The sequence below is a fragment of the Colias philodice genome, chromosome 2, assembly GCF_061535455.1.
Source record: "Colias philodice isolate Cphi_HAF_F1 chromosome 2, ilColPhil1 Martin Lab GWU primary, whole genome shotgun sequence".
NCBI lineage: Eukaryota > Metazoa > Arthropoda > Insecta > Lepidoptera > Pieridae > Colias > Colias philodice.
Window position 1 is genome coordinate 10726450 of NC_143087.1, and position 13888 is coordinate 10740337.

The 13888-nt window shown below is 31.8% G+C and overlaps 1 protein-coding gene and 1 long non-coding RNA gene across 3 annotated transcripts; one reads left to right on the plus strand and one right to left on the minus strand.

Moving 5' to 3' along the window:
* Nucleotides 1-235: 235 nt before the first annotated feature.
* LOC149490765 (uncharacterized) lies at nucleotides 236-1392 on the minus strand. Its single transcript, XR_016317268.1, has 2 exons — nucleotides 1183-1392; nucleotides 236-621 (listed from the first exon to the last, which is right to left on the minus strand). It is a non-coding gene; the product is annotated as an uncharacterized LOC149490765 (long non-coding RNA).
* A 6294-nt stretch (nucleotides 1393-7686) lies between these two features.
* TfIIB (transcription factor IIB) lies at nucleotides 7687-13888 on the plus strand. Of its 2 annotated transcripts, none has more exons than XM_089708250.1 (5): nucleotides 7687-7724; nucleotides 7921-8031; nucleotides 8729-9029; nucleotides 9436-9792; nucleotides 10514-13888. In XM_089708250.1, exons 1-5 carry the CDS (start codon nucleotides 7708-7710, stop codon nucleotides 10673-10675), a joined length of 948 nt encoding a protein of 315 aa, XP_089564376.1. In that variant the 5' UTR covers nucleotides 7687-7707; the 3' UTR covers nucleotides 10676-13888. The 2 variants fall into 2 exon arrangements, with proteins under 2 accessions (XP_089564376.1, XP_089564386.1); XM_089708260.1 differs by having other exon boundaries at nucleotides 7703-7822.

Here is a 13888-nt window from a genome sequence, read left to right on the forward strand (position 1 = left end):
GCTATAGAGGCGACACTTTGTTTCTTTCTGTCTATTTTATTGGGTGCCACTCCTTACATGCATGTTGACTTGAAATTTTCTTTGTACTTACTTAATATTTATTTTAGATATAAACTGACTTTACTACGCGGGGCTAACAATATCTGGCATATAATATAGGATGAGGAGGTTCAATCAGGGCTATGGGAAGTTTCATTCCTTACAAATTGAGCCTTTTTTAGAAAAAAAATAAAAGCCGTGTAAAAATTGTGTTTATTTATATTTAGTTCATCATCCTCAGAACATGTTCCCGGCTCAGAAATTGCTTGTATTGTTCCAGTACTATTGTAGCACACCTTCGGCTAAAATAAATATAATAATAATAATGTTAGTGATGGCTAAAATAATATTTTATTTGTTATACAAATCCGTAAAATTTTATTATTATTACTAACATCAATACAAGGAACAGCAGACTTCTTTAGAATACGCCTTCCCGCTTTTGTGGTATATTTATCCTCATCGCGAAAATGCAATGAACAGACGCAAGTTCTATCGGATGGTAACCAGGTTTCTTCACTGCGGTTGTTTTGGACAAATTTTACCCATTTTTCCCTTTCTTCACGGCCCAGACATGGAAACCTTGAATAGAAAAAATATTAATCTCTGAACTAGCGGTCCGCCCCGGCTTCGCCCGTGGTACATATTTCGCAATAAAAAGTAGCCTATGTTTTTTCTCAGGGTCTAAAGATGGTCTGTGCCAAATTTCATCAAAATCGGTCCAATAGTTTATGAGCCTATATATTACAATCAAACAAACAAACAAAGTTTTCCTCTTTATAATATTAGTGCAGATAAATAAATAATAATTCAATTATACGTTCAAGTCAGTAGCTTATACAATATCAATTAAAATTGATTAAAATCAATTAACAAAAAAAAAATTGGTGATTAAGTACCTAATTGATTTTCATATTTCATGATTTCACCTTTTTTCAATTAACAACCAGTCTATGCTTTTCTAAATATGTAAAATTATTATTTTATACTATAAACATATACGCCAGCAAATATTACTAACAACACTTATTTCATGCCCAATGTCATATCTTAAATTTTTAATCTATGACAAATGACGCAAAATGTCGCCCGCCAAAAATTTTGTTCTAACTAAGTTTTAAAAATTATTATCTAGTTACTTACTGATTGAAAAGTTATTCCTTTGCACTTTTCCGTATTATTTGTATTATTTGTGCAATATCGTAACACACACGTAGGCATATTTGATGCGTTTCACTTTAAAACAAATAAAAAATGAGCGTGACGTTCGCGCCAATGAGCGAGCAAGCGACTGAGTGCAGTTACGCCACATGACGTATGTTGAGTGGAACATAAGTGGTGTAGGCGGTATCGTCTCCATTATTAATATTATCTCAATGGTTTCAAATAGTACAGACAAGGAATTAACTACCACAGAGTAAGTAATACTACGTACATAAAGACTATAATATTAAACTTACTGTGTGCAGTTTTTCCTTCCACGCAGCCGGGTAAATAAGAAACAAATGAGATAATAACTGTAATGATATAGTGGAAGATGAAATACATTTCCATTTGCTTTGTAAAATATTGCGTTACACACTGTAACTGCAATGACATAAGAATATAATTATTGCAAAAGTTATGTGCAAATTATTGCGTTCTTGAAAAAAATATGATGTACGTAGGTATAGTTTTGTTAACTGTCTCATTTGTTTTAAATTTCTGTATAGATAAAATAAATACAAATATTTTTTTTAATCTGTTTCAATTTATACAATGTTTTCGAAGAATAATTTGACTTTTTTATATTTATTATGGAAGTAGATTTCATTTAAAGTAGGTAGTTTAAGTTTGAGATTTCACAATATATTAAAGCCCATTTTTCTTATATTGATTATTAGTAAATTATCGTATAACATAAGTACTTGTATTGAATAGGTAATAATCGCTTAGTTCTAAAATCGTTATCAATATGCGATAGCCGCGTATATGAGTACGATGTAAATTCATTTACGTACCTATATGAAAAATAAGACATGCCGGATTTAATACATTGCTGGTAACATAATATGTATGATAATTCTTAAAAAAGTATTTTAAACATTTCTTAAAAAGCTTAGATATTGCATACAATTCCTAGAGGTTTTGTAAAACACTCACACTTTTTTAAGTTACTAACTAACATACTTATCAGAATAATTATTGTACCTACTAATAAAAGTAAGAAAATGAATGTTTAAAATTCGTTATAAGTTCAGGAATCAATTTCAATAAAATTTAAAAATTAAAAATATGTAATATCAAGTATGAAGATGGTCTATAAAATGGAATGCGCTATGTTTACGTGAGCGTGATGTTCCTGCGGCCCACGTTGCGACGTAAAATACCTAAATTTGAGTAGCGCAGATTTGTGACAGCGTCCTTTAAGATCACAAGTATTAAATTAATTAATATTAAATGGAATATTCTAAAAAATCACTACAAGGTCATTGGCATTGGCCTTACCTTGTTTAATCCTGGAAATTTTAAACATAAATTGTTTTCCGTATAAACGTTTGAGTGACTCATATACGGGCTCGACTATCAATATTTATTTAAACTATCTTTGTGAAATCATAGCCGTCGTCATAATATGACGGTGTTTTATATTAAGTTAGTCATAAATGCAAGATGTGTTGCACGATATTTTTAAAACAATACATTTTTTATGGGTGATGAAAATTAGTAAGAAAACAGTTAGAAACAATAGAACAGCCATAAGCTCTATTTCATTCGACGAATAAACATAGAGAGTAAGTACATATTATTATGTACTGTGTAAAAGTATTGAAATTTTACAAAATTATTACTATTTTTTGGGTAAAATGTAATAAGATAATCTAACTATATTATTTTTCGAGAAGTTTTAATAACGCGCATTTGGCAAGGAAGTAGAGACATAGTATAAAGAGAACTCTTTATACATACTATGGTAGAGATGACCCTATCTCATATAATATATAATGTATCATAGGTGGCCTACAGCGAGAATAATGTAGGCTGAGGATGATTATGCAGTTTTTCTTTATTTATATAGCAACAAACTGAAAACATTAGCGAATATATTGCCTAAGCCTTTAATAATTTTATTACACCTGATGTAATTTTTGAGTCATACTCGTTCAAATAGAACTGTTATGATTAAAATGTTATCAATTATCATGTATTTGTACTTACTAAGCCTATTATTTTTATAAACAAGAAAGTATGTGCGTATGATTGGATAGTTTCTTATCATAATTAAACTTTAACTCGTACTTAAAAATAATTAAATTATAGTGCACTATTAGCACAAGTGATTTTCATCCAGACGAAGCATGATTGTATCTCTTTACTACATTATTATGAAAGAAAATTCTGTTTACAATTATTATTAGGAATTCTGGAGTCTGGGTTTAGTCCTTATGTACCTATATACTTACATTACAATATCTTGTTATATCTGGTTTTGTCTTATCGCTCACGTCATGCTGCGGTTGTTTTCCTTCACCGCCTTTAGTTACTTTTATAACGTAGGTACTTACAGCTCGTTCCTTCTGGTTTCGCTCGGGAAAACACAAGGAAAAATTAAAAAAGGTCTATGCGAAAGATTCAAATCATTGGACGAGTACTTTTTGAGTAAAATCATAAAAAAAAAACAAAAAATGTTGTGTGGTTTTATGAAACCACGGTAAAAGTGAAACTGTTCGAACGGTTCCGAACACTGCTTTGTGTAGCGCATGTCGCGTGTCAGTCGGCTGCCGAGTAGGTATACCTACTCGGCAGCCGCGATACACGCGACATGCGCTACACAGACCAAAAAGTTTGAGACGATGTAATAAAAGTTTCACTTTAAAAGATGAACAAGAAGGTGGAAAAAAACTGCCCCTATTCTATTCTTTGAAAAATATTTTAATGAGTACATAGGTATTTATTAGTATTTTAATGACAAGTTACACACTCTGGTTACGCTTTTCTTTAGATTTAATTCAATTGTTTTCGAGTTTTCAATTATCATCTAGAAAGGCCAAGCAAACGCATATTTGCATGTAAAAATAATATTACTGATAGCATTAGCTAGCTATAACCTAAAATACATATTATAATATGCTACGTAACCATAAAATTACTATTGTTATTCCAATGTACTTAATAATGAAATTAAACATTTGTTTCATCAGCTTGCGTCATGGAATTCACCACACCCCCGCTAAAGTCCTGCGTCATAGAACTTTTTAAACTTTTCTTTTCGTTTATTTTTGGTTGGTAATTACCTCAACAATTCTTATTGTTGTTTTGTTCGAGCGGGTGTGTCATCAACAGGCGATGTTGTTTTCCTTCCTGTTCTAAAAAAAACACAATGTTACAGCTTAATTTTACAATAAAAGAAAAAAGAAGGAAAGACGTTTATAAAATAAGATTTCACAATTTTTCCGTAAACGCAAGCCCCTAAAAGTTGTTAGTCTTCTTGATGTCATTTAAAATTATTCTAGAAGCTTAAAAATAATAATATATTTTTACCTACAATAACATACTATACTACCTAGCTTACGTAGTAAAAACCGGTAGTAAAAATCTTAAACGATATTTTTATATGGTACCTATTTCTGTTATTACCTCACACTGAACGTAATTAATTAATTGTTCAAAATTGCAGTTCCAAAATACATCCATGGATCCATCCAACCAAGTTTTTAATTAATTTATTGAACATGTATGAACGCAATTATTTTTAATACAATTTATGAAACCTATAAAAACAATTTATTACACAAAAATTAGCCTGGATCTTTATTCTTTAGTTAGTAATAAACAAAGTACAATTTGACGTCTTATTCTCTTTTTTATACATATTAAGTGGAATAAAAGCGGAAAATAGCATAAAGAAGTTAAATAACAGGCCCATATCACATGTTAATAAAGATATTTAACCATTCATATAAAGGGATATTACGAAAGTTTCCACATTTGAGGTTCCGTAGTCCGTACGTGATGTTACGATAAACACGGAATGAGTAATGATTTATCTAAACCCATAGTCGATTTACGTGTCCTATATCGTGTTTTGCTTAAATACTTACTCGGTTAGGTACCTATTGTGTCGCTGTATTTTTTTTTTCGTTTTTTTATTAGCTGCTTCGAAGTTCGAACATAGATAATTTGGATGCCGGTTATCAATTTTCAGAAGATCAGTAAAAAAATGTGTCTATTTATTTAAGTGGTCCGTGGTTGTCCATAAAATGACTCAAAGAAGACACAATAGATATTGAGAAATTTCGAGATATTCCTCAAGGAAACACAGTGGCGATTCGATTTTCGCTTGGTCAACAAGTTATGTATTTTTTTCGAATAAATTAAAAAAATAAGATTAAATATTTTTAAACGATTTATCTCATTGATTAGTTTTAATGATATATTCGAATTGAAATGGTTTATGCGTTGGACTCAAGGTTGCATTGAATCGAATAAATCATCCTAACGGGTTCGCAGTCTATTCGCATTTTTGATATTAATATGGATTTAGGCAATAATAAAATAGGCAGAGCTACTGAAATATCTGTGGAATTTTAAATTCAAAACTTAAATAAATTATTAATTATTCTGCTAAATTGTTTTGATGTTACGCAAACGATCTCAGCTTTCTTTCGAATATTGAGCATACTGATTTGGCCGATCGCTAAAAAAATAAAAATTATTGTAAAAATAATCTTGTTATCGATCTATTAGTGTAGTAAGTATGTTACTGGCCTAACCTGAACCTCTAGGTCAAACAAGTTTGGCCTAGGCTGAACTAGTTTCTCAAAATCGGGTTTGGTTGGAGTAGTTTTAATTGATCGATTTTATTTTTTAAAATTTTAACACATATCTGATATCTTAACGTACCTATTGTTAGCGATCAAATATAGCTGATTTTGAATTATAGATTAGATGTGGTGGTTGCAAAGCAGAAATGAAGATACGCCATCTTCTTTCAATGTTCAGACTTCAGATGTCCCCGACGAGTACAACCTGGGGTTCTTCAAGACAAGAGTGAACAAGTACCTTCTAGGGAAGCGCGTTCCATCTTAGACCACATTTTCATTTACCAGCAGGCGAGATCGTGGTCAAGCGTTTCCCTATTCTTCATAAAAAAGTTGGCTCTTGAACGTCGGTATTTGTTACAAATTGTTTCTTCATTTTATATTATATATCAAATGATTCCATGGAAACTTATCAATTTATTTTGTATCAATCAATATATTATGTTGTTACGGTACAGCCATAATTTGGTGTACGGTACCTCTATTAGCGTTTTGCGTGTGAGCCTTTCAAGTGGGTTCAATCCCCGTTAGATTCTCACATACTCACAAAAAAAAGCAAACGGAAGTGAACAACATAATATTTTTAATACTTTATGAAATAGAAGAGGTAGGTAACTGGTTGAAAATTTAGATATTAAAACTAATGTATTTATTGAATCTTTGTTTTATTATTTGTTTTAAGCATGCCACAACTCACAAGTCAGTAGTCACGTAGATAGCGAAGTCAGAATGTGTACATTGCACGTCGCATTGTTTAAGTTTGGTCATAATATTGGTATGAGGATTTTTCCTCATATATCCACATCATGTGACTGATTCTGATTGAAATGATATCGGGGAAAGAATGACTTGCTATATTGTTAGCTGAATCTTTATAAGTAGGTATTACCTATGTAAATGTTATCCATAGGTACCTGGTACATACCTATTATGTAAATAAACATTTATGACGAGAAAATTTTCTAGTATTTTCCTATCAAATCTAGTATTTTCCAAAAACATCGTCGTGACGAAACATTCGACGCAACATTCTTCAGACGCAACTAATAAAGTCGTCATGAAAAATAGAAATAATGGCGGCATGCGCTCGACAACTTAATAATCTAAGGCTCTACATTATTTTTTTTAGTTTGTAATAATTGAGTAACTAGGTAGGTACATAAATGTCCTGCATAAAAACAATTAAAAAGAATCGTCGACGCAGAGGATTGTAGTACCTACTTAGGCACCATTTTCTTATTGCCCGTGATGTTAATCGCGATGTACCATGCTCGATAATTAAATCTTGCATTTGAGGTATTTAAAATAATTGTTTCTCAACTGAATGCAGTCATATATAAGTATACAGTAGCCAGTAAGTATATAAAATATAGGTACTTAAGCTTTTGGGTCCATATTTGGGTCCATACTCCATACATAATAGGCCCTAAACAAAAGAAATTATAATATAAATTGCAAGGAAACAAAATTTACGTTGTCCCAAGTCGGTACGAAATTTCAATTTTCAAGTTTCAGCAATAAAAATACTCAGAATTCGCCTGAGAACGCCATCTACCATCCATCTACAGACTAAAAAGTTTATTTAGTACCATAACTTGTCCGACAGATGGCAGTATTAAGTAAGTGATATTTTACAGACAAACTAATTTGTGTACTTACTCCTTGATTTGATTGTTTGAATGCAATAAATAAAATAATTATGTTGTATATATCAGAATTTTACATAGCGTATTTAATGCAACCATAAGGAATTTTGTTTTTTTTAACCTGTGACAATTTCCATTTTTAATTTTTAATCTTTGGTTTCAATCAAAATGTTTACAAAGTTGTCTATGACTTTCAGTTTGACAATCACCAAATATCAATCATGGCGAGCACGTCGAGGTCTGTTTTCCTGTTTTCTATTTATTCACGCACAATAACTGACAAATAAATTTGCGTATAATATCGTTGAATATTGTTAATAGCTAAAATTATGCTACGTAAGTTTATAAGTGTGGATGCGATGTGATTGCGAAAGCGGGTCGTCGTGTGATTATGATGTTGAAACTGATCATTTGCTTTCCTTTGTGGTTTTTAGAATCGAAGCGAATAAGGTGGTGTGCTATGCTCATCCAGATGCCCCGCTCATTGAGGACTATAGGGCGGGTGACATGATATGCTCAGAATGCGGCCTCGTCGTGGGGGATAGGTAATGTTTACTTTTTACTTTTTCGTATCTTGAAATTTCTGTAGACTGTGTGAAAGTAAATTCTATTGATTGTAGAATAAAATATGTTGGTTAACTAAACCTAAAGGTTTATACATAAGAAACACACATAAAAGGTATTGGAAAGATAAATTATTGTTGCACATATATGTACTTGGTCAAAGACAAGTAGTGCAACAAAAACCCCTTTTGTTCAATATGTGCTGTAATTGAAATTATTCACAAATACAAGTCCAAAAGTGCATTTCGTTATTTTTTCATTTATTGAATATACAAATACATTGAACATTACACAATTGTAGAATGACCTCATTGCATAAAAACATTTTTGATCCATATGCATGTTCCTTTAATTTAAATTTACAAACAAACTCATTATTAGTAACATTGTAACTCTATGACAACATATCCATATATACAGTTCTTCAAGTAAATGTACTATAAACACACAGTTATTTTTATTTTATTAAGGGCCGATTTTTCAATGCTTGGATAAAACTTATTCGTCGAATAATGTATAAAACTACCACTTTAAAAACGTAGGTATTCTAATTGCCCATATTTGACAGTTTACGTGACATTATAAAATTATTGTGTAATACTTTATTGGACGGATGAGTTTTATCCAAGCATTGAAAAATCGGCCCTAACTTACATATAAGATTTATACAATTTTCAGAGTAATAGATGTGGGGTCTGAATGGCGTACATTTAGCAACGAAAAGTCTGGCGTAGACCCGTCTCGTGTTGGTGGACCAGAAAACCCACTGCTATCTGGTGGTGACCTTTCCACGATCATCGGACCTGGTCGAGGAGATGCCTCCTTCGACAGTTTCGGGGTTTCCAAGTATCAGAACAGAAGGAACATCAGCAGCACGGACAGAGCACTTATTAATGCATTTAGAGAAATCAACACAATGGCAGATAGAATTAATCTGCCGAAGACTATTGTAGACAGAGCTAATAATTTGTTTAAACAGGTATTATATTACTTTTTGTTACTTGGAGTATTTATATCTTTGCATCATTTGTTTGTTAATCTCACATGATGTAACAATTTGGTGTGGGAAAATATGAATGTGAGTGCACTGTGCATTGTTTATTTTGAAAATAATTTTTTAATTTACTGAGATTATTATAGTGTTCACTTTCTTTATTTTAAAAATTGTGAAAATTTTGTTACATTCTTAGTAGCCTTCAATAGTTGTGCCATAATAATTGACAAAACTAAATTTATTCCTATCAGTTTTACTATTTTTTTTGTAACATATTACATTTAATTCGTATTTTATATTATTCAAATGCACGGCTAAAAGACAGAAGAGTAGATCACATGAAAATTATAACACACTTTTACATATTTCTAAGTAATACATTTAATTTCAGGTACATGACGGCAAAAATCTAAAAGGCAGAGCGAATGACGCTATAGCCTCCGCGTGTCTCTATATAGCGTGTCGACAAGAAGGTGTACCTCGTACCTTCAAAGAGATCTGCGCAGTTAGCAAAATCAGCAAAAAAGAAATCGGCAGATGCTTCAAATTAATCCTTAAAGCGCTTGAAACGTCTGTGGATCTCATCACAACGGCAGATTTCATGTCTCGATTCTGTTCGAACCTTGGTCTGCCAAACTCTGTGCAAAGAGCAGCGACACATATTGCGAGGAAAGCCGGGGAATTGGATATTGTATCGGGCAGGAGTCCTATATCAGTGGCTGCGGCTGCTATTTATATGGCGTCACAAGTAAGTAAATGCACACTTATTGTTTTCATAAGATTTAAGAGAAGTTAATAGTAATGGGCACTCGGATTTGCATACTTTAGTTGACTTGCTACAGAATCTATTAATCAAATTTTTTCATTGATGTATTATAAGTTTGTGAAGTTTAAACTCTATCTAATATTTTTCACTTGCTTTACTTTCACAAAAGTAATGCTCTTATCAAAGATACATAGATAAACATGCGTAAAAATAAACAATCAAGAAAATAAAGCCTTTATTTACATTACTTACACATGAAATTGTATTTGAAATTAATTTATTATCTTTCTAGATTACTGGCCCGGCCCGGCTTTGTCTAAAACCTAATAAATTATATACTTAAACCCTCCTGCTGAATCACTCTATCTATTAAAAAAAAAGCGCATCAAAATCGGTTGTGCAGTTTTAAAGATTTAAGCACACATAGGGACAGAGAAAGCGAAGCTTTGTTTTATAAGTGAAGTCCCATGTCCCCTAGTGGGGTAAGGGGCAGATGCATCTGTTTCACTGATCGGTTTTCTTTAGGGACAAGTAGGTGATCAGCCTTCTGTGTCCTACCAGACCGAGACATTTTTTTTTCTTCGTCTCCACCGGGAATCGAACCCAGGACCCGCCGGTTCTACGCTCACGCGTCAACTACTGTACCAAGGAGGCGGTCTGCTTTGTTTTATACTATGTAGTAATTCCTATTTATTACTTCCAGGCATCCGAAGACAAGCGCAGTCAAAAGGAAATCGGTGACATAGCGGGTGTGGCCGATGTGACAATCAGACAGTCGTACAAACTGATGTATCCGTTCGCGTCTAAACTGTTCCCAGAGGACTTCAAGTTCGCTACACCTATTGAATTCCTACCACAAATGTAATTTTGAGTGTTTATTCTTTATATTTACAGTTGGTTAGATAATGCTGGTTTTGTTTGAAGATTTAAATTAAAAATAAATAAATAAATATTTCAGGGCAATTTTCACAAAACGATCTGATCCCATACTAAGCTCTCGCTTGTGTTATGGAAACCAGATGGCTGATAAACATACATATATAATTTTAAATAAATACTTATATAGATATTTAACACTCAGACACAGAGCAAACATCTATGTTCATCACACCAATATCTGCTCCGGGTGGGAATCGAACCCCGTCCTCTGACTTAGAAGGCAGGGCTACTACCAACCCAGCCAACCCGTCAGCAGGTCAAAAAGTTTAAAAATATTGTATACTTTTTAGTTCAAATCTTTAATTTTTTACGAACCATGGAGAGGAAAATTTGATATTTCAGATCTCTTATACATAGCTCTAAATGAAACTAGATAGACTCAAACTCAAACATTTATTTATTCAATTAGATTTCTTTCAAAAGTGCATTTGAGAGAAAATATGGTCCTAGATGTAGTTGTCTCATCTGAAAATGAAGATAAACTGTAAAATAATTTTAGATTGTATGAATTGTTTCATTTAGTATGGCACTATTTCTATGATTTCTTAACCCAGAACACAGATATTTAACTGACTGTAAATTTAGAGATTATGTTTAATTTAACATTAAGTTTATTGATAATATGCATAAATTACAAAATGCTTTAATTTAATAAGATTTACTCGTAATTCTTACAGAAGTTCACAATATGTTGAATATTTGTTTGCATTTCACAAAAACTGTATCACATTATCACAAACTTATAAAATATTAAAATAATATCACAAAAAAGCTAATCGATCCCGTTTATTGTTTTTTATTGAATGGCGCGAGAATTAATATTTATTTTTAAATTAATTAAGCATATAAGTTCGTAAACATAGCAACATACACAGATTTTTCATTACATGTAATATATAAATAATAAATATATGATTGTGTGAGAGCTATAGTATTTTGTCGTGTTTATACTTATGATAGAAGCTATATATTCAATATATATTACAATTCTTTAGGGATTCGATTGTTACCGAATAAATACATAAAATACATAAATAAATACAATTACTGGTTATTTAAAAAATATAAATATATCACATAACGACTATAACAAAATGTGGAGATAAATAAACATTCTGTAGATATAAACATAATTTCTGTATCTATTATCAATACGTAACTATGTTTTTAATACGTTATTTGTCGGTATTATAACGTTTCTTTGTCGTTTAATTAATTTTGAGTGTGCTCAACAAGGTTTTTGTCATATTCTTCCAAGCGTTAAATTTGTGTGCGTGCGACGAAACAATTAAAGTAATCGTGGATTATAAAATAATGAGTGAAACAATAATTAGTTCAACAAAAGTCTGACCGAATAGTGATATTATTGTAACTAGCATTTTTTGTGAATTTTTTGTAATAATCGATCAATATGTTACCTACATTTTTATTACACTCGCTTGTACTAAATTAAAGTTATAGCTGTGCGGACGAAATTGTTGTTTTTTATATAGAAATAGTGATAAATAGTGCTTAAACCCAAAAATAAAACATATTGTATATTTATATGTGACAGGTCGTGTTAAGCCATTTAATTTTAAAGTGAAACTTTTATTACATCGTCTCAAACTGTTTGGTCTGTGTAGCGCATGTCGCGTGTATCGCGGCTGCCGAGTATATAGTAGGTATACCTACTCGGCAGCCGACCGCCACGCGACATGCGCTACACAAAGCAGTGTTCGGAACCGTTCGAACAGTTTCACTTTTACCGTGGTTTCATAAAACCACACAACATTTTTTTTATTATAAAGACATTTAAGTGTAATTGGCGGCAAATTTCTTTAGCGCTGGACTGAATCTGCGCAGAAGTAAAAAAAATAAGATATTTGAGTAAATGGTATGCGCAGTTACCCCATCCACATTTCATTCAGCGTTAAAGTTACCTGCCGCCTGTTATAACATATTTTTTATTACACTGTGATCTTAAAACTTTCAACGTATTGAAAAATAGTTCTGAAAACGACCGCTAGATGGCACTGCCTGTAACAGTGCATTTACATCAATCGAACATTGAGCAAGAGCATCCTTTCGTTATCTTATAGTGTGAACGAAAACTCGTATTCAGTGTTGTTTAGTATTAGAACATTGCATAGAATCTGTTCGAACGCACTAAGAACAAAAAGACGTGTGGCACTCGGGGACTGCCGCGGTAAAGCTATTGCATAGCATGCCTTCAAGCCACACATCCGAGCCTGTCGGAGTGGGGAGCGTGAGGTTTTTTCGTTACGGAATTTCTCGATTCGGTCCCCGCGCTCAAGGCCCGCGATAGAAACTATGCAATAGCTTAATACGCCTGTTTACACTATAATAAATTTGACATAGTGGGGTTAGAGTGAGCATTAGTTCGTCTGATGTAAATGCACCCTAAGACCAAACTTGTAAAATGACCTCTATCTTCCTTGATTTTAAAGCTAGATTTTTTCAACATTTTTCTACTAAGTTCTTTGGTTATGGTGATAAGACAATACATAAGGGTCAGAAATTCCAATTTTGCGATATTAAATGCTATGTTATTTAAATTAAAATAATTATTAGTACAATAATTTAAACCATTGTTATTTTTTGTTAGCATAATTTAATTTCTTAGCACACGTAGTTTATGTGATCTTTTTATGGATGACGTAATTTTATTTAAATTGTATATTATGTTAAAGTTTCATCAAACTTGGAATAGTTTTCCTTATTATTGACACAAGGATAGATATTATTTTATAACCCATAAATAATTGAACTTATATAATATCATACAATAAAATGTGTTATCATGTTTACGCAAATATTTTGAAGGACATTTGTTTCGAAATAAATGGTTTTGTGCCAAATTTTGTGTCACTTTGAAGCCGTTAAAATAATGATTTTGAAATATTTTGGTATTACGTTATCATGTATTATGTCTCAAATTATTGCGAATAATTATTATCAATAGAAATAAATAAATAAAACTTCATACTTCATAGTAAAATGTTCACGACCTTAGTATTACTTTATATTATCTTAGCTTGCAATAAGTTGTTTACTTCTGTAACTTGACCACTTTTTTAATTATAAGTTGTATATTAATTTGATAGAATAAGGATGATGAATAAAGATTTAAGAAATA